Source organism: Coturnix japonica, chromosome 9 (genome assembly GCF_054131305.1).
Source record: "Coturnix japonica strain WE chromosome 9, WE-NBRP24, whole genome shotgun sequence".
In the NCBI taxonomy this organism is placed as follows: domain Eukaryota; kingdom Metazoa; phylum Chordata; class Aves; order Galliformes; family Phasianidae; genus Coturnix; species Coturnix japonica.
In genome coordinates, this window is record NC_140671.1 from 5,114,012 (window position 1) to 5,137,928 (window position 23,917).

General features: G+C 44.4%; 2 protein-coding genes across 54 annotated transcripts in view; both read right to left on the reverse strand.

Moving 5' to 3' along the window:
- Positions 1 to 2,525: 2,525 nt before the first annotated feature.
- Positions 2,526 to 8,727, reverse strand: VPS33A (VPS33A core subunit of CORVET and HOPS complexes). 4 transcript variants are annotated; one of them, XM_015877869.3, is made up of 13 exons: positions 8,612 to 8,727; positions 8,462 to 8,527; positions 8,259 to 8,386; positions 7,902 to 8,091; positions 7,096 to 7,212; positions 6,245 to 6,419; positions 5,602 to 5,795; positions 5,151 to 5,277; positions 4,920 to 4,987; positions 4,303 to 4,440; positions 3,800 to 3,937; positions 3,488 to 3,656; positions 2,526 to 2,960 (listed from the first exon to the last, which is right to left on the reverse strand). In XM_015877869.3, the coding sequence occupies exons 1-13, from the start codon at positions 8,711 to 8,713 to the stop codon at positions 2,767 to 2,769; spliced, it is 1,806 nt and encodes a 601-aa protein (XP_015733355.1). In that variant the 5' UTR covers positions 8,714 to 8,727; the 3' UTR covers positions 2,526 to 2,766. The 4 variants fall into 4 exon arrangements, 3 of the variants coding, with proteins under 3 accessions (XP_015733355.1, XP_015733356.1, XP_085411885.1); XR_014949083.1 differs by lacking the exon at positions 4,920 to 4,987; XM_015877870.3 differs by lacking the exon at positions 7,096 to 7,212.
- Positions 8,728 to 9,273: 546 nt separating this feature from the next.
- Positions 9,274 to 23,917, reverse strand: part of CLIP1 (CAP-Gly domain containing linker protein 1) — a 57,840-nt gene continuing 43,196 nt past the window's right edge. For 42 of the 50 annotated variants that reach the window (XM_085555645.1, XM_085555625.1, XM_085555650.1 and 39 more), the window contains 8 exons: positions 23,414 to 23,551; positions 22,066 to 22,172; positions 20,189 to 20,309; positions 17,050 to 17,102; positions 14,914 to 14,934; positions 12,044 to 12,161; positions 11,633 to 11,792; positions 10,889 to 11,455 (listed from right to left, as the gene is read on the reverse strand). In XM_085555645.1, coding sequence (XP_085411771.1) covers positions 11,358 to 11,455; positions 11,633 to 11,792; positions 12,044 to 12,161; positions 14,914 to 14,934; positions 17,050 to 17,102; positions 20,189 to 20,309; positions 22,066 to 22,172; positions 23,414 to 23,551 — 816 coding nt within the window. In that variant the 3' untranslated portion in view covers positions 10,889 to 11,357. Of the gene's footprint in view, positions 9,739 to 10,377; positions 10,503 to 10,888; positions 11,456 to 11,632; positions 11,793 to 12,043; positions 12,162 to 14,044; positions 14,234 to 14,913; positions 14,935 to 15,152; positions 15,203 to 17,049; positions 17,103 to 20,188; positions 20,310 to 22,065; positions 22,173 to 23,413; positions 23,552 to 23,917 lie in introns of those variants that run through there. The other 8 variants (XM_085555668.1, XM_085555663.1, XM_085555658.1 and 5 more) reach the window with 4 other exon arrangements.

Genomic DNA, 23,917 nt, shown 5'->3' on the forward strand with positions numbered 1-23,917 from the left:
TGCTCGTCCAGGAGCCTGGAGTAATGAGGTTGTATTTGCAGCCCACACGAGGACTAATGCACTAGGTGTGGTCAGGACCAATTATTATATGACGGAGCGCCTTTGCGCTGTGCGGCACAGCAGCACGCAGCTCTCCGAACAGCCCTCCATCCCCAGAGAGCTTTTGTCAACAGCTTTTTGTGAGTTGGAGCATCATGGCTTTCCCAGTGTTACCAGTCAGAGCCTCCATTTGTTTATCTATCTCTTTTTTCCTGTAATGACGTATTATGTCATCTAATGCTTTTTATGCTGCAGCTCGGTTATCTGGAAGGCTCCTGTTCTCTGAGGGCCCAGTGCTTGTGGGCCACTGCAGGAGCAGGATGCTTGTACGTAGCTGGGGATTGCCCAACGTCAGGGCAATCTAACGCAGGTTAGAACCGTGCACACTGAATTGCACCGTTATCTAAAGAAAGTGAGTGCTGAAGACAGTGTGATCTATACGTGATCACTGCCGTCACCCTTGCACACCTAAAAAGTCCTTCCTGCATTTGAGAGAGAGCAAGAGCTACAACTCATTTGTGGTTATGGGGGAGGAGAGATGTAAGATGCATGTTTATTTTTAGCAAAGCTGCTTTTTGATAATATTGTATGAGATGTGAAAGTCTTTTTGAGTGCAGGTTGGGTAATGTTTTCTTTTTTTGCTTGTAAACCAGACAAATGCAGACAGAAGGAAGGGTATGTTCTGCAAATCAAATCTCTTACCTACAAGGATATTATGATGTAGAAAATGGCCCCTTAATTTAATTAAGCTCTCTTGTTATCAAATTATTACCCGCATGGTCAGCAAGGCCTTGGACAGAAGCAGAACATAATCAAGCTGCTCAGGAAGCCTGTTAAGCAGTAATTGCTCCTCCAGAGAATCAATCAACGTCAGGATGGCTTCTTGTTGTTGAATAGTTGCAGGAAGAGACTTGGTCTAGTTTGTGTAGCCACGTGGCTCTTGCTTGTTGGTGGGCAGGCAACAGCCTGCAAAAAATATGCAGTTTACCAAGTATTTGGCATAAAGTATTTTTTTAATGTAAGTAGGTTTTACTTCTAGTGTTGCAAACACATTTATGAGTCCAAGTGAGAAGGTAAGCAGGCTGTTCAATTTGTGCTTTGTGTTCTTGTATTCACTTATGTTGGGTCACAAAACAGCCTGCACAGCACTGGTCATTGCCATGTGATTCAGTTTTGACAGAAGTGAGGAAAAAATGAAGTTGTTTCTTTCTTTCTTTTTTTTTTTTTTTTTTTCCAACACATTACACATCACGCAGGATAACAGAGCAGAAATGTTTACTAAAAGAGTGATTTAATGTGACTTAAGCTTTTTATGACTGCTTAAGAATGAAATTCAGAGTGAAACAGAGTCCTCAGTGTTTGCTGTGGAGAGTCTGAGTATAGCGACAGTGACCAGAGGAGAGGGCAGACAGCAGGGCCTGCTCTGCCTCCCCAGCCACCAGCCATTGCAGAGTACACCCCTGGAGCCAGAAGCTGCCACTTGCGGACGCTGGCTCAGCAGCACCGGTGCCCCAGCCCCCAAGGCCATGGAAAATTCCGTTGTATAATTTTGGGCTCTGCAACAGCAAGTACCACAATTTATAAACTGTACAGAGGAAAACAAAATGTGTCTGTTTGAAACCTGCTGCTTACTGGTTTACTGACACAGCTATTTTTGGGCTGCATCCCATCTGAGGAGTGCCTGTGTATGTGTACCTTCAAACATAAGCGCTTGGCACAATGATTAATTCATACTCAGGAGTTGCTTCACAGTCAGGTGGGGTATATACCTGGGACAAACAATCCACCTCCCACTGAGCCCTTCCCAGAATGGCTGAAGTAAAAGACCAGCATTTCCCTAGCAACCTGGGTGCAGTCGGTTGTGTCCAGTCAGTACTGCTGACGTGCATGTGTGTAGTTCAAGATGTAGCTGTTGATGCCTGTGCAAGAAGCCCAGTGAATGTCTTGGCCAAGCAGCGTGCAAGACAGGGGACTTGAATGTGGCTGAGAAGTAGCTGACCCCAAGGGACAGCATGTTACAGACCCCAGGGGACAGCATGTTACAGGTCCTTCAGCATCACTGGCTGCTTGAGGGGGGGGGGTGAGGATACACAGCAGCTGAATGGTAGAGAACCTGCTTGAGCAGCTGGGTCCAAAAGGAGACTGTTACCTAATGCCTTGTTTCATTTCACTATTTTGTGAATTATGTCTCATTGCTTTTTCTGTCCTCAAACTGTACCTAAATGTATACAGCAAAAAAAGCTAATGCTTCCTCCTTACTGCAGTTATCTTTCCCTTGTCCAGTCGCTGTTCATGGATGTGAGAAAGCTCAGCTGCTGTAACCTGCAAGCCACAGAGGCTAAATGATATGAAATGAGGAACAGATGAGGCACTGCTTTCTGAGCTTGTTAGGAAGAACCAAACTGAAAGAAAAATGGAAGTGGTTTGAGCAGGGCAAATTCCCCCACCCAGCACTCGACTGTTGACTCATAGTGCAAGCAGATACATCTCTTTCTCCCATTGTTTATTTCATGGTTAACGTCTTTCAGCACTGCTCGGCTACTGCAAGTTCCATAAACAAACAGTGGGAATCCAAGTGCAGAGAGGGAGGTGGGGAACTGCATGATGGGCTGATCTCAGGATCATCATCCAGAGACATGCTTCCCTCCTAGCCAAGGAGCCCCCCACCAGTGGGTGATGTACCTGTATCACATAGGGCTGCTCAGTTTCACTCTCTTGCCACTGATTCTAGAAAGGAGCGGGCTCTAATTTTTCCATTAAGGACTTGATCCAGGTTGTTCCATTGATCAGTTTTGTGGTGGCAATGACGTACTCTGTGCCTCCATCCTCCATTTGAGATAGAAATCTCAGTGCGGCTATTTCTGCATATGTCACACCTCCCAAGAAGAACACCAACGTGACTCGGTTCTCACCATGCTGACCTGCATATACACAGAAAGACAGAGGATGCCTTTCTTTTATTTTAATATCTCCTACCCAACAACTGTGAGTCCAACTCTGAATGTCCTCAAACTAAAGTAAATTTAGGAGCTGATTTAGAAGAGAAGCCTATTGAGCACAGGAGCAGACAGGAGATGCAGACTCTGCTGCCAGAATGTGCCCCTGTCTAGCCAGGCTTAATACTAACAGATGCTGACCTTCTTTGTACTTATTAAAATCACAATGCTAAAGAAGGGTTTAATACACCAATTAAAAGTTAAACCATATATATATATATATACACATATACAACCATTTTTCAATAGGCTGTTCGTTAATAGCAGGCTGAGTATGTGAGTGGAAGCTTTTCAGAGACCAGAAAGCTATCCAGAAAGAATAGCTGAAGTAGAGTGAGACAGGAAGAGAAGACAGATGCCTGGACTCTCCCAGCCTTGGTTTCCATTTGCCTCATTCCAGACTGGCAGATGCATATGCCTTTAAAGAAGTGTGAAAACAAAACAGAACTTACGCTTTTTCTGCAGGCCAGTGGGTAACTGCTGCCGCTCCTCAAAGTGGGGTCCTGGCAGCATTTTTAATACCTCCTCTATGCTCCGCCACCCGGGCCTTGCCAGCAGCTGTGCCAGGCGTACACTCAGCGGTGCGTAGCCACTGTACACATAGGAGATGTCATTGGGGTTCTGCAAGGGAGAGCAGAGAATGAGCAGCATCTGACTGCTACTTCATGCTGGAAACAGCACCGTAAATGTGCAAGTTTTCCTTTTGCATACAGTCCTGTGCTGTTCAGATAGATATAGCTGTAACTGCTGAAGCATCTGTTTACCTGCTCATTAACATCATCCATCCATAAGCGCAGGGTTTTTCGGATTGTTGGGTAGTTATTCCTACCACCTGTCTGCAGCTTCAGGAGCCCAGCCTTTTCTAAGTTGTTTAAGGTCAGTATATGTTCATAGCCATAAGTCTGTAACATGAAGAAGTTGTTTTTAATGCCATGCCAACGATCTATGAGCAGAGTTTTGCCTTTTACTTCATTTTAATCTAAAAACGTGTAAGGTCTCCCTGGTGCATATCCCAGTTAGAGCATTGAAATCATGATTGCAGAAGGCTTAATGGTGTAACTCTCTGCATCTACATAATGTGTGACAGATTTAAGCACTTCCTGCATCAAGCTGCCAGCCCAACAAGCCTCAGTCTCTGTCTGCACACACCTGAAGTCAAACACTACCCCTCTATAAGATCCATCCATCTATGATACACAAGCAGTACAGGGGAGGCTTTGAGGTAGATTTTCTTAGAAAATTATCAATGCAAAAGTTACAGCCCAACCTGGAGAATCTCTCTTTTATAATGGTCCAGAACCTTCTGCTTCAGTCCATTATTGCATACAGATTGCAAGCAAACAAGACGTAGGATCTTGATTAAGGAATGTTTTTGAGCAATGCAGTCTTCAATATAATTGTTAACCTATTAAAATAAAATAAAACGAAACACAAGCTGTTAGTCAAAGCCCTGTGAAAAGTGCCCACTGGGATCTCGTTTTGCCTAGTGTCTGCAGAAGGGCAAGAGAGGAGATGCAGCTGCTCTCTAGAGAGCTCAAAACCACCCACATAACAGTGACCAGCACTGATCCTACTGAGCATCTTCCTCCCAGCACACAGTGCCCCTGTACAAAGCACTGCAATTGTGGTCACCTGCGCTGCAGGCAAAGGGAGGGGAGCAGAGCCTGGCAGAGCACACAGTACAGGAGTGTCTCTAAGGAGGATCAGTGATGTGCATCACTTGAAATAGTCTGCTGCAAACACACAAGGATACACACTTGGATGGAGCCAGGCATTATCCGGATCAAATGTTTTCTCTTTCTCCAAAAAAACCCAACGCAACAAAACAAACAACCCAAGGAAAAATGTATGGAGAGATACCATTTTTTTTTGAAGAGTTACTACCTTATCTGTGTCAATTCCAGACATGAACTCCTGTTCTACTGTTAAATTATCAAAGAAATCTTCAGATGCTGTGGGAAAAGAATAAAAACCAGTACAATAGCAACTGACAGCTTATTATCTGCATTTAACATTCGCAGAGATGCACAGAGTGGAACAAACCCAGTTTTTGTCAAGCTGAATACATCTTACTACACTCCAATTAGTCAGACTGTAAAACAAATGAATACTCACTGGTGATGTCTTTGATGAGTTCTGCAATGGAGGTGTGGTTTGCCAGAGAGCTCCTTGCTGCCTGCATGTGTGGCAGCTGGGAGACAAACTGCTTAATCTCTCCAACAGTTTTTGCATGGTGTCTTTCCTACAGAAATAAATCCATCCCTAAGGTTAGGTGTTGTTCAGATCAATTAGCCACCCACCAACTGGACCAGTCCTTTACAAAATAATACTGCAGTAACAGACATCTTCTAGGAGATGAGGCTAAGCACACACTATTTCTGTTAAGGTACACTGCCATTGTGGCAGAAATGAAGAAGCAAAAAGTCAAAATAATAGCAGTGTTCTCTGGTGGCGATTAGTCCTGGTGGCAGCTCAAGCTGCTGGTCACAGCCCTGCTTAGCACAGCCTGTGTCTGTATCTGATGTCAGGAACACCCGGGGGATGCATTGTTGGATACAGGCCTCACCTCAAAGGCTGCTGAGATGATCTTGGCCTTCTTGCTCAGCACTGACCCCACAGCATTGAAGTTCTTGTCTCGGATTTCAGCATACAGCTCCTCAGCTGAGTTCAGCTGGAGTTTCTTGGGCTCTGTGGGGAGATCCTTGCCACCCTCACCTTGCTTCTTCGGGGCAAACTTCTCAGGAGGGAGTTTCACGTACGCTTTCAAATACAGAGAAATAATTATGATAAGGACTTCACCAATGCAAGTTAAGCAAAGCATGCTGTGAAACCTGCATCCTAAGCTGAAAAGAGTTCTTGTCAGCAAAGCTATAATAAATGCCAAAACTCCTTAATAGGTGTGCATTAATTAAAAGAGAGCTCTTGTTACTCGCATGGGGACACAGAGACATATGCATTTATCAAAAGGCAAACACGAGGTACCCTGTTTCCACTGAGGTTTGGAGGCAGCCTTCCAGCCAGTCATCAGGACAGCTTAAAACCTGTAATACCTTTGGAGTTATTCTACCTACTGCCCAGCGAGAAGGGGAACAGCCTGACTGACCTTTCACAAACTATTTCCCTTTCCTTCAGTGTGGCACTGAGGCTGGACAGTGAAGGCATGCACTGCGTTTCTATTGACCAGAGGCCACTTGGCCTGCAGTACTCACTATTCTGAATTCCATAGATTTCATCAATCAGCCCTTCGTATGTCAGCTGTGTGGCTAACGGTGTCAGCAGATCAACATTGCGGTCCAGCAGCAAGAGGGTATCAAAGACTGGAAATATCGAGTTCTGACTTCCAGGGAACTCGCGCTTCATTCTGATCATCATGTTAGCCACGTGCTGAAAGGAAAACACATCTTTGGTCTGGCTGTAGTGCAAGCCATAACAGATGGATTTGACTTCTAGGCTGTACAGGTATGTGCAAGTACAGGGGCACAATCCTGTATAAAGGAAGAGAACACAAGGTACAAACTGGCTGTCAGCTGTGGGCAGGACAAGGCAAGAAAATCAAAGCCCTTTGCTGCTACTCTCAGCAGCTCAGTGGGGCAGCAGTGGGCCAAAGCACTGGCTTCCTCTCAAGCTGCTCCCTCCTTACAGAAGGTACCAATTAAAACTACAGGTTAATCAGAGAGGAAAAAACAAACAAACAAGGAAGTGTGCAGCAGTCAAAGGGAGAGAGGGAAAAAGGCATGAGCAGTAGGATGTACATTTCCAGCTTCATTCAGCCCTTCTGGTAAGAGTGGCCAAGTGTTAAACTCCATAGTAGGACCTGCTGGAAGCACAAAGGTAGCGCACTGACGTGCAAAACCTAAAATCAGATAACCCTGCATGACAGGAAGCCTTACAAAACAGCAATAATCATCCTTTTGACCAGAGACAATGAGAACCTGGTGGCTGTGAGCCTGAAATTCCTATATTACAAGAATATATGTCTGGATTCCAAAACAAACTCCCCAGATGGCATTTAAACAAACACTTGTTCCAAAGGATGAGATGTATTTGCTGTTCACCTTACCCGGGCACACTCGCCCTTCCCAAAAATCTGGGGGATGGTTCCGTACAGAGCCTGCAGAGTCATCAGCCCCTTCGCCGCATGGTACAGACTTGTCTGGTCACTCTCCAAGTAACATTCCTAAACAACAAGGAGGATTCCTGATGGAAGGTGTCCATCCGACAGTCGCTTCCGCAGCAGAACACGGCCCATACAAACAGTTCAAAGACACAGGCAAGGGAAAAATCTGAGGCCAGTGGCAAATACAGACCTTATCTGCACTGCTACATGAATCATTTGATACCAGTCACTGTAACATGTGCTACTCCTGGTTTGACAGAAGGAAGAGCCTCTACTGAGGCCCATCTAAGAACACAGCAGCTCAGCACAGCATTTGAGAAGCAGCTGCAGACCTTCCTGGCCATGTTTAATAAAGCCAAGATGGCAGAGAGAATCTCTTGAAAGTTCCTGTCCTAAGGTGCAGTGTTGTTAGAAAACACACAATTTGTAACGCTCAGCACTGCACACAGCTTTTGTGCCACATGAACCGTGCTGGTTCTTTGCAATGACTGGTAATTTTAAGCCTTATGAATCCCTGATTTGTGAAGACAGCACTGGTGGTTAATAGCTGGAGGGCTGGGATGCAGCTCGGTGGAGCGACTGTTCCTGCAGTGTTTAGTAAGATGGCAAATGGACGAGTTCAGGCTCAGTTCAGCTCTCAGAACTGAGATGCATTTGCTCTGCAGGACCTTCTGCTGTTTGAGAGCCGCTGAACCTGACTGCAGGAGCCAGCACAAAGCAGCTGCCTTAAACCTGAGCCGAATTCTTACCTTGAAGGCACTCTCAGACTCCATGGACAGCAGGTCCCCATCGAAGGGTATCAGGTCCAGGCTGTACTGCTCCCGGTGGATGAAGGACCCCAGCACGCCCTGCTCCTTCAGCCACTGCTCGCACAGCAGGCTGCGCCGCGGCACGAACAGGATGTGGAAATCCCGCTGCGGAGAACGGCCTCTGTCTTCCCTGGAATCATCAGGGCAAACAGGCACAGAGTCACTGGGCACCAACTGAGGGCACCGAGCTCAGGGAACCTGCGACCAGAACCTTCTGATTCCAGATATCTGTAATAGTTGTTACACACAGACACTGCCCCAAGCACAAGGCAATGTGTCCCTCCAGCACGGCCGTACCTGCGCACGTTGTCCGTGATGATGTCCATCAGCTCCAGCCGGGGCCTCACGAAGAAGATGATGTTCCTGACATCGGCCTGGGGCAGGCGGCCCGGCTTCAGCGTGAACATCTTCTCCACCTCATGTTCCTGCGGGGAGACGGAGCGTCAGCGGCAGCACCGCCTCCATTGGATAACGCAGCTCTGAGCGATGGAGGAGCTCACCTTGAGCAGCGAGTACTGCGCGATCAGCCCGAACGGCCCGGTCAGGTACTCGTCCCACACGATGGCCTGCGGACAACAGACAGCCGCTGAGCCGCGCACTGCACACCGGCACGGCTCCCCTGCCCTCCCATCTCCCCGCTCCCCCCTCACCTTGGACCCCGCGCACTTATCGAGGAACTCCCTGAGCTCCCTGCGCCCCGCCTCGCGCAGCGCCGTCAGGTTCACGCGGCCCGAGCTCAGGTGAGCCGCCATCGCTGCCCACGGCGCTGCGGTCAGCTGACGCGTCACGTGACAGCAGGGGCGGTGCCCGGCCGCATTGCGCCCCCTGCTGGGCGCCAGGGGAACTGAACAGAAGAGAGCGAAGGCTTTTTTTTTCTCAAAATATAACTTTAATATATATATGTATATACACACACACTCACTGTATAGAAGGTGAAAGAAAAACAAAACAAAGTCATGCCTCAACCTGTCTCGGGTGTGCGCAGCAGATGGGTTTCTAGAGCCCACCGCACCTCACCCACCTGCACAGTGCACTGCAGCACTGAGGCACCAACATGACAACCAACACAACGCGGCTCTCAGCCCGGTCCAGTGTCAAAAAAAAGCTTAAAAATCTAAATGTACAAATGCAGCCTTAAAATGGTTTAGTGCAAATATGAAAATTAACAGCATAATTTTTTAAGTCTTTAAATAAGCTTTAATATAACTATAGTGCTTTGTTCCTATACATGTTTTCCCATCAATAGATCCAACAACACGGGGGCACGACGTGTTAGAGCTGAAACAAACCCAGAGCCTGGGAAGAAACAGCATAAAGTCATCCATTAAATCATTTATTTATATCTCACTTAAGTTTAATAAAGGGAAATGGGGTAATTATTAGCGGAGGAGGAAAATATTCATCAATTTACTGTCTAAGGTGGATGGGCAAAGGGAAAGGGAGCGAGGGGTCAAGAAACACCATCCCTTGTCCTGACATTCAGCACACAGATACGCTGGTTGTGTGAAGTGTCCCACGGGCACACAGACAGGCCGGTCCCGGCCACGTGCTGCGTCAGAAGGTCTCATCGTCGTTGCAGTCGGCCGTCCAGTGCCCGAACATCTCGCAGGTGTCACAGTATGGCCGCTCCTCCCGCCTGCTGCCGTGGTACGTGGAGTGTGGAGGCTCCTCCAGCATCTGCGCCTGGGTCGGGCAGTCCTCGGTGTCATGGAGGTCAAAGCAGCCGCAGATGTCGCAGAAGAGACGCGGTGTCTTCTTGGACAGCCCTTCTTCCTCACTGCAACATCAGCAGCAGCACGTGTCAAGCAGAGCAATTCTCTCTCCTAAAGAAGGCAGTTCTGCTTCCCCCCCAATAAGCTATCTCACAATTACCGAAATAAGATACCACAGCAGTCAATAAAAAAGTTGTTACAAAATCTCTCCTGCAGATCACAGGACCCCACATTCCTGTACACTACTATTCACTACACAAACTGCTCTGTGTAAACATGAGCACACATGGAGGCATTATCTGAAAATAAACACAGGGAAGCTGGTTTCTCTTCTTCATAGATGTGAACTCACAATTTATGAAATAGGTTTTCATTCTGTTTCTTTGACTGAATCTCAAGTGTAGATAATGGCACCTTAAGAGCAAAGACTTCTATGTATGGAAAGGGTTGACCTCAACCAAGACTGACAACAGATACATTACAAGACACAAGCATTTGTGGCAGGTAACTACTGCGGATCGTTTTGCACCACCCAGCACACTGCAGTAATAGACCCAAATAGATTCAGTCTGCCTCAACTCAGGAGGAAACTACCTGTTTGTTGTGGCAGCTGAAACCAGGCTGATGTGTTGTGCAGCTGACAGAACTGACTCCTACCAGCACCTCCCAGGACACAAGTCGAGATTTCCCATTCGGATTTATACCTGTCATAGTTGATCGTCTCCTCTTCATTGCCATTGAGGGCTGCTTCACACATTCTCTGTATTTTCAAGTTCAGTTCTTCATTTTTCCTCTGCAGATCTACTATCACTGAATTCAGGAAATCAATCTATGATATTAAAGAACAAGAACAGTCAGAAGGTTGAGGACTGTGTGTTCACAGAACACAAACATCACAGGAACGGCCTCAAAATGACAGACATTACCAGGTCTCAACCCACCACCAACAGATCAAGCTCTTTTCCTAATGTTACCATTTCAGCACGAAACCCAGCAGTGTAATTCTGAGTGACCAGGGGCTGCCAGGTCACTCCCTGAGCTACCCCAGAGGTGGCAGTGAGGCAGCACAGTGCACACACAGCATTTCCTGGAGCGGTCCGAGCCGCTCGGAGATCAGCAGGCAGCACTACAGAAGTGCTGCTGACAGTAATCAAGTAATGCTTGGCAAGTTATCATAGTGAGTAAAATGAAAGTAAGACAAGAAGTGGAACAAACCTCTTGCTGATCAGGAGAGCATTGTCAGCAGCAGGTGAATTCAGAGAGGGGAAAAAAAAAAAGAAATTGGTTACTTAAGTGGTTAATTGCACTGCTTCTTCTGTACATACTATGTCACTAGTAAAGCCTGCTTTAATCAGTATGACCGGCTCCAGTGATTTAACAGTGCTGCTATTCCAACCATGTATCCTAGGCCTTGGCTGTCACAGGCAGCCTGTTGCACTGCTTTCTTTCACATGTCCATTACAATTACTGTACCCTTCCATATATGTTTTTTCCTAAATCTGTGAGAATCATACAGTAACAGAGCAGTTAGTTTCAACCCGTAGTTCTCCTGCCTGCTTCCTCACGCTGCTCCAGCCATTGACATTTCCCCTCAGAAGCAGAAGGTGAAAACAAAAAAGCTGTCTGTTATAGTCCTGGTTTCCAAACTCTGCTAAGAACTGCATTTGGGAAGGTGTCACTCTGCCTACAGGCACACTGCTCTTTTAGCTCGCTGATGTTTCAGATCAAATACCTGTTTGTCTTCTGCACTGTCATCTTGAAGTATATTAGCAGCAATGTCACCTTTAAAGAGAAACAAAAAAGCCAGGCATAAACAACCGGTAATTTAAAGTGTGCAACATCCACAGCTTATTCAGAGACCGAAAATAGCAAACTATCTCATTTTTTACTATGCATCTAACACTGCAAAGTCTGCAAGATTAAAGCTGAAAGCACAGAGGAATAAAGAAGCACTTTTACCTGAGGGGGAAGTAACAGTTAATGGCTGATCGCTTTTTGCCTTGAGTTTTTGCTCCAAGTTCTTCACCTTTTCCTCAAGTTTCAGCTTATCAGACTCCAGTGACTTAACCACCGACTGTAAGGTTTTTGCAGAAGCATTTTCTCCACGGAGCACTGTGATCTGAAACAGTTATTTGAGAATGTTTAGGTCTTCCAGGATGAAATGGAAGCACAAAGGCGACACGCCAAGTTTGCCACCACAAACAGGCCGGCACTCACCTAACTGGGTATACACAGACATCTAAAGATTTAATTCTGAGGTTTAACTATGGCTAAGAAAGTAAAATAAATCAGGAAACTCTTCAGCTCCAAGTCAGACACTGCTGGCCATGGGGATTTTCCATGGGGTTTTTCCTGCTTTTTCTCATTTACCTCATTTCTGAGTTTCTCCAGTTCTTCGTCCTTCTGTGTTATCAAGGCACTGGTATCACTGATGGATTTCTGTAATGACACTCTCTCTACATCAATTTCTTTTTTTAGTGTTGATTCTCTAGAAGAAAACCAAACACAACCAGGAGTCACCTCAAGAATAAGTTAATGTCATTGCCAAAAGAAATTAACTTCAAGTATTAGGATATCTTAAGAAGTTGTACTTAAACACAAAGATCAGTTCTGTACGTCACTAAGATTCTATGTTTGTATAAACATGTGTCAGATGCCACAACTGTGGAAACAAAGCAAGAAGTTTACCTACGTAGCACATGCCAGAATCTGCAAATCATCGTATCCGATTGAATTTAAAGAAACGAGTTAATAGACTGGGGAGATAAACAAACACATTGTGCAGTGCTCCACCAAACCTAACAGCAGCGTTTTGTTACTTCTTGAAAATCATTAACAAGCAACAAAACATGCATGCAAAGCTCATTATACACGTTGTCATGCAAAGCATTGATGATGCTGGAAATATCAGATGGTCCTCACTAATTTCAATATCATTCTTTCCTGAAACAGATCACTTGGAGTGTTCCTGGGCTTTTAACAACTTCTGTTTCACAGAAATCCACGTGGGATTTGTTTGACTTCATGAAAGGTTTTAAAAGAAATCCTCGCAGGCAGGCACAGACCCTTTCTGTGTATGTGTACAGCCTGGCTTCCCAGCTTTTTCACTTATCTAATGAAAAAGAGAGATGACTTCTGCCCACATCCCCTACCCTGCTAGTGTCCCTAAGGCAGCACCGCAGTGTCATTCTCACACTAATGCCAGCAGGTCTCCCTGAAAGTCAGAGGATACACCCTGAAAAGCAGCTGTACTCTGATGGAAGGACTTTTGCTACAGAAGTTCTGCACAAGCTGAGCAGGTTTTTGTTTAAAAAAATAAAACCAAAACAAAAAAGGCCACAAAAAAAACCCAAAAAAACAAAAAACCAACCAACCAACCACAAAAACAACCAAACCAAAACAAAAAAACCCCACCCATTTCTTGCTACTCCACGATCTGTTTACTTATTTAAAGGAGAAATCTGCTTTTGAAAGCACCACCAGTGCCTGGCAGCTGACTGTCAACTCCCCAGACCCCTGCAGATGAAGGCAGTTCTCTGTGTGGCTGCAGACATCTCCATCAGATGACCGTGGTCTCACTGCCCAGAACTCAGCTACTTCTCTTCCTCCAAGCTCTGAGAGCTGATGGGAGCTGAGCTGTCACTGTGTGCACCCACAAAGACCGAGCAACACAGAGGTTTCATTTCAGCGAGTGCACAAGACTATGCTCTGTGTGCTGAAGGGACTAAGAGCAGAACACATCCCTGTGGGACAATATGCTGCAGGTGGGGGAGAGCTAACAGGTCCAAACTGAATTTACTTATATCCACAGTGTCTGTGGTTAGTGAGAGCCATGATACCCAGAGCATGAAATACAGTAAATTCAGCAACTTGATAAAATGGGAAACTCAACAAGGAGAGCACAGTTAACGCAATTCTTTCATTGTTAACGTTATACTCAGAAAAGAAGCAGCAAGTGGAGAATCTGGGGCTTAGAAAAGCTGGTGCAACTACCAAAAAAGAACCAACGGGTGATTTTGGTGTATTTTTACAATGAGAGAATTGATATAAAGAGAAACGCAACAAGCTGCAGACTGCACGGCCTTGCCTTTGAATACAAGTTGCACTCCTGTTAACACAAAGGGCAGTGGCATTTAGCAGACCTCATCTTTATCCTTTAACACGTCTGATTGAACAGAACACTAAAAGCATGAGAATCCCAGTGCTCTTCAGTACCATTTCTCACACACTCAGGTCTAACCCATGTTTTTAAATGCCAGCAGTGTGGGAAAGTAACATCCCACAAATGTCCAGGATGCTGCTGCAATGCACAGACCTGCACTGGGAAAGGACACCTGCAGGATGCTCCTCACAAACTCTCTCCTACCTGACACTTTGCCCAGGTTTTCCTTTTGCTCTGCACTCTGCATTAAAAGGCAGATGGAAACCCCAGTGACTCATCTCATGCTCAGGAACTTGCTATTAAGCCACTGTTTCCGCTGTTTGGTCAGATCCTCATCTTAGGGATGAAGGCCAGACATACGCTTTCTGTACAGATATGGTGCATTACCATTTGTTGGCCTTGTAAAAAGGAAGCACAAGAATTCAGGTGGTTGGAAAAGATAAACAGTTTGTAAACATGTAAATATATATTTATATATAGGAGTTGAGAATACTGTAACACAACAGGAAAGAAAGAGGGACAGAGGAAAGAAAACAAGCGGTGGGGGAAAGGTGCTTGTATTACAGCACTGGTTATTTTCTTTACAGAGCGGTGTTCACAGAAACAATCCTTTAGTGCTCTGGTTAGAGGCCCTCTAAAATGCACAGACTGCAGAACCTACCAGTACAGTAGGTAAATCTCACTCATTACTTAAGTGGGGATCACAGTTCACTTCCAGCATCAGCAGAAAGCCTGCCCCTCTGGTACCTCAGCTTCGGCACCGTCTGCGCTGTGACTCATATGAGAGGCAATACATTCAATAGCAGGAAAGTGGAGGCACTGAACTGAAACTTCTTCCCTGGGAGCCCATGTCCCAAATATCTGCTCGCCAGGAGGGATGTAAAGAACCTGTCACTTCATGTGCCAATGTAAAATTGCACTTTCAGGAGGAGGTTCCTACGTACTTTGAGCAGCGTGTGGAAGTCACCAGAGACTGACAGGTTTTTTTGTTTGTTATCATGATAAATTGGAATAAAGCCCATCACCCAGATTCTTCCCTTACTACAAAAACCAGACATTCTAAGAATGAAGCAGGTACCTTAAAGTGTTACTGGGCAAGCTTTAAAAATGCAAGATAACAAGAACCAAAAGTTAGAAACATGGAATAGAAATGCCAGGTACTACAAGGAAGAACTAAATTCGCACACCCATGGGCTGTTTTTTTTGTAAAAAATATAGACTTTATATATATTTATACATATATATATAGCTGAGTATTTTACAAAACAGAAGCAAGACACCAAGGGACAAAGGCAGCCAAAATATGTACAACAGCTATACTTAAAAAAAAAAGTTATTTATTATAACGTGGATAGACTTTCTTGAGTCTTACCATTAAAGACACACAGATATAGCAAAGGAAGCAAGGGTAGGAAAGGGAAGAGAGAGGAGTGAAATGAGTATCGATAAATAGCGCAAGCTCAAAGACAGTCAGACAGTTAGCAACCCACAACGACCCTAACGGACTGAAGTAACACAGAACCCCATCAGATTCACAGCTACTGATCTGTCACTGCCAGACAAACTGCTTCATTGGCAGTTGCTAAACTCCTGTGGGTGGAATGGAAGGAAGGTGGGAAATTACTGCTGGAGATCTGACCTAACTGAGACAAGCAGATGTCTCTGTTTTAGTATTACAGATTCTTATAACAAAAGGAAGAAATCTCTGCTCCACACCAGCTTCAGTGCAACTGGGGAACTCAGAGACACACTATTTTGTTTTATTACTTCTTCATTCAGCCTGCTTTTGTTGGCAAATAAGACCATATGCTTCCATTTTTAACCCCTCATGGTCTACAGTTTGCTTCAATGACTCTGACTTGCTTCTTGTTTTATCTTTCGTATTGGAGTTTATTCAACACCAAAGAGAAATGTCATTAAAGTCAATCAGAAACTTGGGCATCCCATTGTAACCAAAGGTGATCAAAGGTAGATGGACCTGACAACCCTGAAAGTAACATCAACGTTCACTGTGATGATTTCATATTCATGTTGGCTATTTTAGGCAGCTCACAGAGAGTAAAAACAGGTACAGAATTAACTGCTGAGTGTATGTGTGGTGCAGACACGACAGATCCAACTCAGGAGAAGGAAAATGAGAGCCACACATCTTGCTCTTTATAGCTTACTCTAGAATTGTTATGTTAACATGTATAAATGGCACTTAGGCTACTATACACAGCTAAAGACCCTGCGATCCAATTCATGAGGCTGCTTAAAGCTGGAGCTTCAGCTGCTGACTTGTCCATCTGTGTAATGACTAATAGAATTGTTGCAGTCTCTAAGAAGGCTTTAGCTTGTGTAATATCCTATGTGCATATTGTCCTTTAAAAGAAGGGTGAGATATAACAGAGCATGAATCACCTTCCACCAAATAACAGATAATTAAGGAATAAAAACAGACTCTGTATATATACTGAGTAGCCAAGGATGCACATGAATGCTGAAGTGTTGTTAGTGCAGGAAGTTCTAACAGAGTCTTGGTTGTTTTTCTTGGAGCACACTTGGTGTCACGGAGATTTGCCCCTTTTGCTAAGAATTTATATAATCACTTCTGAAAAGACAACATTTTTCTCAACACGCTGTGGTGTGCAGCCAATCAGCTTCCCTATTAACAGCAGGGAGATGGGATGTTTTAGAACTTGGGACCATTGACTGAACAGCAGTTTACAAATGGATGCCCCAGACACCCAGGACAAATCTCCTGGTATTTAATAGCAGTGCTGAATGAACTGCAATAACTACGGATACAGTGAGATTCAGATCTCAGCATGATCCAACAAAGGCTGAATAACAGCCTTTAGTTATTTATTTTAATATCAATCCTAATCATCTCTGCATTCTCCCTCCTTAGGAACCTGACCAGTGAGGATCTGAGGACACTTATCAGACTGATGAACAATCTAAAGAGGAATAAAGACGAACAAACTAAAGGGGAAATGGTAACTACTGCTTCTTTTCTTATATTTTCTTATATTAATGATTATATTTTCATCTCATTTTTTATAAATAAATGTGGAAGACATGAACTGTAAGCCCAGGCTGCTAAAAACCTCAATACTTTTAAATATGATACAATAGAGAAAAGTGCTTTTTCTTGGCTTTTTTTTGTATAATGCTCTGCCAAGTTTTCTGTAGGACTGTACAGTTACAAGTATCAGAAAAAAAACCTTACCTCTTTTTCATCTCTAGTAACTGGTTATTGAGTACTGATCTCTCCTCTTCCAGCTAAAACGCAAACACAAAAAGCCCACAGTTAATACACGAATTGTTATTTCCTTACTATAACGTATCAGAATATCACATTCACAAAACAACATGGGAGAGTCTACAGGGTGCACACATCCTTACAGCGGTTGATTTTCTCCCAGGACAATGCAGACGCAGCCACAGACCATTCAGTGACCACTGTGAGCTGGTGAGAGGCGTTAAGCTGTTTTGTGGCCCTGTGCACACAAGAGGTGTGCAGCACAGCAATGGAGCACCTCTTGGTGCCACACACACCACAGAAAACTGTGTTTGCGTTCCCAGCTGTTAAGCTTCACCCTGTATTGATGAAATACTGGATTTGCTGTCATTTTGACCTGGATAGTTGTACTATCGAATCCCTGGATTTGCTATTGTAACAGCCTGGATAACTGTACTACTGATCTGTACTGGTTTCTGTACCACTGTATCGAGATGAATTATTTATCCCTAAAGCTGTTGTCTGGTTTGGGATGCAGTAACAGACACCTGTGACTCTGCAGGGCCCTCAGAACCAGCAACAACTTCCACTGAAAAGCGTCTCTGGGGCAGGCACACACAGCAAGCAAATGAACAAAAATCCACCAACCAAATGCAGCAACCACATCAAAACCACAAAGCCCCAACACAGAAGACATGCTGAAGTAACTGAGGAATCCTGAGAATGTTATAACTGAGTATTTTTAAGGTAATTATTTTCTCCCCACCACTCCATCTCTTCTCTCCTTTCTGCTTGCTCAGTGCCATTCACCTCAGAATTAACTGCTTTCAGCACTTCTGAGATGCCCCAAAACTTGAAGTACAAACCCTGCATCCCCCTCATCCTTTTTATCTTCCTGGTTGGCTGTGGAGAGATGGCAGATTTTTGTGTAGAACAAGACAGAAATGGATGTCAGAGATAAGTAACGGACAGTTAAGTAAGTCTGCCCTCCCTCTTGCCTCAGAGCAGACTTCTCGTGTGCCTTTAACAAAAGATGGTGCAGCTCAGCTGGCAGCTTTCTACAGTTTTCCACTGAAATTATAATGCCTGGGCTGGTCTGAAGCTCCTGAAACGCCACAGCAAATAATCTGAAGCCAGAATAGCTCCCTAAGCTCAGTATCTATCTGACTAGGAATCTTTAACTAATTACACACAGCTAATTATTTATGAATCGATATAAAAAACCACCCCTCAGCATCTTTAGGCACTTTAACCTTTAGATGTCAGGATAAATCATTCATGAAAGAGTATTCATTAATTTTGCAAAGTGTGCCACATGCAGCCACAGATTCACTAACCCAACTGACTAGCAGCACACTTACAATTTATAGTTACCATAGTGACTGCTCAAAATACTTAAAACATATGCTTGCTATCTTTCTTACTGCATTTTAATGGTCATGCACAGAAACTCTGACTGAAGCACTGCTACATTCTGTGCTTTCCTCCCTATTGTCCGGTTTTTCAGCATCTGCTCTGTGAAATGCTGCTCTGAGACATCTTCTTTCTCAGCATCAGCACTCGTTCTCTTAAACCTCGTTCTTAGTTATGGGAGCTGCTTATGGACAGAAAAGGTCATGGTGAAAGTGAACTGAGAATATTTCAGTCTGCGAGGCGATTGGCTCTTTGTGCTTCACAGACCTGGCAGTGAGATGGGATCCCTGCTGACAGATCCACAGGCAGACGGGATGCAGACACCAGGACTGCTCTGCAAGTTCATCCAGAAACTACATGAGGCCACAGCGAGATGGCATTCACCTCTGCCAGCCTCGTGGGCTGAAGGGCCCCTTCCTTCAGGGTCTTTCTGACTGGCTACTTCTGATAGGCAGAAAGATCTGACCGATGTCGCTGACTCCTTTTCAAGTTACAACTCTTTCTGAAAATAACAGGTTGCCTCAAAGATTCTGAAATAATTTAAGAAAACATGTGGGAGTGGGGAGCAGAGCTCCCAATGGCTGCTTAGGATGACAGCATTCTGTTATCACATCACTACTCAGATGCACCATGAGTCAGTGGCTGAGCCCACACGTCTGGGAATCAGGTTAATCATCTCCAAAGGCTCTTCAGGATGAAGAAGCTCATGCATTACTCCCAGCAGCAGCCAAAAGGATTTAGAAACTTGCTTGATCTGTAGTTACTCAACCTCAGTATCTCAAAGCAGGACAGCTTCCTTGGGGCAAAAGCCACTCTTGGCTTCAAGAGTGTCAGCCTGTGTTACAGGATGGAAGACGTCTCTTCCACTGCCACTGAGAGCAGGCATACCTGTTTCTGCATAAGAGCTCTCTCAGAAAGCCAGTACACAAAGCCATGCTCCACTTTTGCTTTTAAACTAGGTGTTACTTAGATGCCTTCATGGTGATATCACGAGAAGTGCTCCACAAGAAATGAAACCACCACATGTAATGGATGCAAATCTAACATCTGTCTGGCAAGTGCAAGTGTTATAAGCTGCATAACTGTGTCCATACTTTAAGATTCCAATGTGTCCAAGTGTAATATTAAAAAAACAGTGTTTTTTCCTATAAACTATAACAAAAAAACAACCTCACATCAATTCTAGTCCACTGGTACCCAGTACCGGACTGCAGCACTGTTTGTGTACATGCACAGCATCATGTCTAAGTAAGCAAACACATGCACAGAGCTTTTCATAGACTCCAAACAAGTAGTTTTAAATGCTATCCTGGAAGGCATTCTACATATTCTTTTTTTTCATGGGAAAGGAGAGCAGGAATAAGGAGAAGAATTAAACAGACAGATTTCCTTCGTACTGCCTCGATGGAGATTTCATAGTTGTATAATAAAACTACTCCTGACAGAAATAGGTGTCTGTTAATACATTTGCCTAAATCATATTTAACTTATGCTTATTTCCAAGCCTCCTAAGTACCCGCTGTAGGTTACACAACCTTCTGTTCGCCTGCAGTACTAACCTCCCAGTGCAGGTGGTTTCCAAATGTATTTTAAAACATTCTCAGAACAACTCATCCTTCAATCACAAACATGCAGTGCAACGTCACCCCGACAGCAGTGGAACAGCATGACCCACACTTTCACCACAGATCAGGAAACGTTCCAGCCACTCTACCTTCTGATGACTTGTGACTCCGTCCCTGCTTCTGCCCAGCTCCTCGGCAAGTTTCACGTTCTCCTCTTGCAAAGCTGCAAGCTGCTGGGACTTCTGAGCAGCTGCCAGCTTCAGCGCCTCGCTGCGAGGACAGAGAGTGCATTGTTACCATAGGAACGAGGGAGGCAAGAAAAAACTGTGGGAGAGAATCAGCTTCACAGCTTGGAAAAATACATCTAGGTCACGTGCCTGCTGGGACTGATAATAAAGGTGACGAGCCGTACCTCGCTGCACATGGATAGGTTTAACCCTGAAAAGAGGCAGCAGCACAAAACGGCCGCTTCCTTCTCCTTCAAATGCATCAGACACTCAAGGAAACGCAGGGAACATCCAGTCTGCTCATCCTGCACATTCCAGAGGTTACCAAGCACTTGGATTCAGGAATATCCCTCCCAGGGGCTGCTGGTGAGCTGCACAGCCCAGGCATGCTCAGAAACGAACGTGGCTGAGCGCTCTGCAGTTAAGGCAGGAGAACTGTCTTTAAAAACGAACAAAGCTCGCAGCCCTCAGCACTGCAAGGTTTGCCACCCAAACAACCGACAGGGTGTGAGACCGTGGGGTCGGCTGCTCCGCTCTCATCACTTTTCAGGTACAAAACCAAACAACAAATCAAAAGCTGAAGTGCATTTGCAGGTTTCATTTCGCTACTAATACACATTGTTTCCTTAAAGCAGGTTGTTTCTGCCTGCCTGGGAGACAAGTGACTAACCTGAGTTTGTAGAACATTTGAGTATGTCTTAATGGAAAATGTACACTTCACTTCATGAAATGGGAACTTTTATGACTGGGTTTTGTTCTTCTCAGCGCTCCATGTGCCAATATTACACAGGGTTAAACCCTGACCGGAATATTAAAGATACTTGTGTGGCTGTGAGAGGCAGGAGAGCCCAGGAGTCAGAAACTTACTCAAGTGCTTCCAAACAGAGGAACTCTGTGGGCTCTTACTGGGCACAGTTAAACTAAAGGAAGTCTGAATTACCTTTAGAATTTAGCATGTAACACGACTGCAGATTTTCCAACCTTTTCTCTGATCTCTAAGGGGTTGAACCAGTCTTCTCTTGAAAAAACCACAGTCAAATATATTTTGTCTCTCCATGAAATCAGTCTGATTGCCCCACGCTGCCCCAGCACTACAGCAGCTGCTCTAGAAATGGTTGTTTTGCTTTGGCATTTCCCACACGCGTGGAGGCAGGAACAACACGGCTGGACTTCTATTCACAGCAGCACACTCACAGCTTCGGGGCAACAACACCTCACATACAAATGACTGTGCCAGATGCTCTGCAGTTACTCTGTGTACAGTGCTACACAGTACAGTACATAAGCAATAGTTTCTCAGATGAGAATTGATCAACTCAACGTATTTACACACAGGGCATTTGTATGAAAGCAGTTAGAAAATAAGAGCACAGTGTGGCAAGTGGAGTAAACTGGAAATGGTCATCATGAGAAACAAAAGCAGAACCCAGTTTTCTATAAACAGCGCCTCTTCAAACTACTTGATGCTCCAAGTGCACTTGTAAGGAAATACTGTTTGGATTTGATTACAATTAAGCTTTTAAAATAATTTAGTGCCCTCAGGTGGCAGAACCAGAAACTTCCTCCAACAAACAAATTACTTCAAAGCTTGAATGAAGGATTTGTTCATAGCACTTAGAAATCCAGGAGCAATATTCCAATTTCAAGCTATACGCGTGTCAAGCCAGTACTTACTTGTGATTAAATCCCTGCTTTATAAGTAAGGATTCCAGACAAGTACCGAATTCCATTTTTTCTTTTAAGGAAGGTAAATGGAACTACCAAGTAATGGTTTAACAAATGTACACTGAAATACTTACAATTCCTTTTTAAGTTCCTCCACTTTCTTGTTCTCCAGGTTCAGAAGCTCCTTTGATTTAGTGAGTTCCTCTTCATTTTTCAAGTTGTTTTGTTTAAGCATGTCCAACTTAAAGAGGAAAAAATACTAATTACACAAAAGAACTGCACTGTCCTCAGGTGCATCGCTTGGAAAAGTACTCAGGAACACTAAGGCCTGAGCTGAGCTGCTCCTTTTTGCCATTTTTGTTCATTAAACTAATTCAGACCATTTGTACTGAAAAGCATTTGTCCAACAGAACAGGTAGAGCCCTTCTGAATTCAAGTCCAGAGCACAAAGAATTCAATCTCCTCTTCAGAGCAGCTTACAGTAATCTGACATATAGACCCTGGTATAAAATGTAAAGCTCCCAACTACCTCCATTTTAAATGCCATTCATCTCAAATCTTTTTTTTTTTTTTTTTTTTTTTTTAATACCTCAATATTCCCTGTTGAAATCAGCTCTAATTGATAAGAAGTTCTCCTTCACCATACCTTAACTTCTGAGAAACAGAAGGCTGAATGTTGTGCTTGCATCCATTAGAAATCAGTTCCTCCTGGAGATCTTGTTGCACAGGTCAGATTGTTGCTGATCTATTTACTGAGCTTGCATTTACCAGTGAAATCCCACAGGCTTGTGAACCTTATTTGTTTGCATTCACCGACACATCATATTACATAACAGATAATCTTCAGCCACTCTCATGGCATTACAGGACCCTGTGCTTGATTTTCCTTTTTTTTCTTTTTTAATCCCAAAAGGAACTCCTGCCATTATTAACGTCATTGCTTTTAATTCTCGAGCCATCAGATCTCCTTGGAAAACATTACTGTTTCTGTACAAGCTGTGGCACTTAGGTTAACCCAGCTGTGCACTACACATTATTAGGAGAGCTGCACAAGATGAAATGATAATCAGAAAGAGGCCAGAGTGCTCCACATCTGCAGAAAAGCCACCAGTTTAGATGAAGATATTCTGGGGCCAATGAGTGCAGGGGGGATTAGTGGGGACATTCTCCCTGTCTTCAGACCCTGATGTATTATGAAGTGGCAGCGCACAGACTGAAGAACAGGTGCTTAGAGCACAATGCTGTGCTTGTCCTGCTATAAGCTGTGCTCGTGCTTTTGTACAGCACACTTCTCTGCAGCGTGAGGCCACACCTGACACAACCTCAGGGAACCAAAGCATCAGACTGAGTTATGTTTCATACCAGAAGGCGACCAAAGCCCAGAGCACAGATTGCACGTGGTACATAGACACCATGAGAAAGGTCCAAATCACTAACAAACTAGGCGATACTTCTCATATAAAAGCATTTAAATATGATTACTTCATTCTGCAGCTTCTCGTTTGTCTGTCTCGAGTTCTCCAAAGATGCCAAAGTTTCAATCTTTTCTTGGTGAATGGCGTCCTTCTCTTTGGCCACCATCTCCATGGTCTGTAAAACTTCTTCCGCTCTTTTGTCAGCCTATGATTAAAGGGGGGATGGAAGGGAAGAAAGTATTACCAGCGGGACACCTGAAAGCACATGAGGAACCACAATACCTTATGCACAGCTCCACTGTTTGCCAGCTGCTTTCCAATTAAACACGGACTTCAACAGGAATTCTGAAGCTGCATAAAGTATAAAAGTAAGTGGTCATGAGTAGATTCACTGCCGTGAAGGCATCAATTGGGATCTCATCCTTGTGTCACCACAGAGGAAGCACGTTTTCTTCTTTTTAATTACCTGGATTTCTATTTACCGCCGCTGTGATTGCTGTCAGGTTTCTGACCACTGAGTGGCAGCTCAGTAAATATTCACTTCCAACAGACTGCTCCATTTCAGAAAATG

What these genes read in the sequence shown, in the direction of transcription:
- VPS33A (XM_015877869.3), bottom strand. Translation starts at nt 8,713, where the DNA reads ATGGCGGCTCACCTGAGCTCGGGCCGCGTGAACCTGACGGCGCTGCGC. An exon ending in TGGATGATGTTAATGAGCAG is followed by an intron (nt 3,657 to 3,799) that starts GTAAACAGATGC and finishes TCTCCCTTGCAG; the next exon opens with AACCCCAATGACATCTCCTA. An exon ending in CACTGGCCTGCAGAAAAAGC is followed by an intron (nt 2,961 to 3,487) that starts GTAAGTTCTGTT and finishes GTGTATATGCAG; the next exon opens with GTCAGCATGGTGAGAACCGA.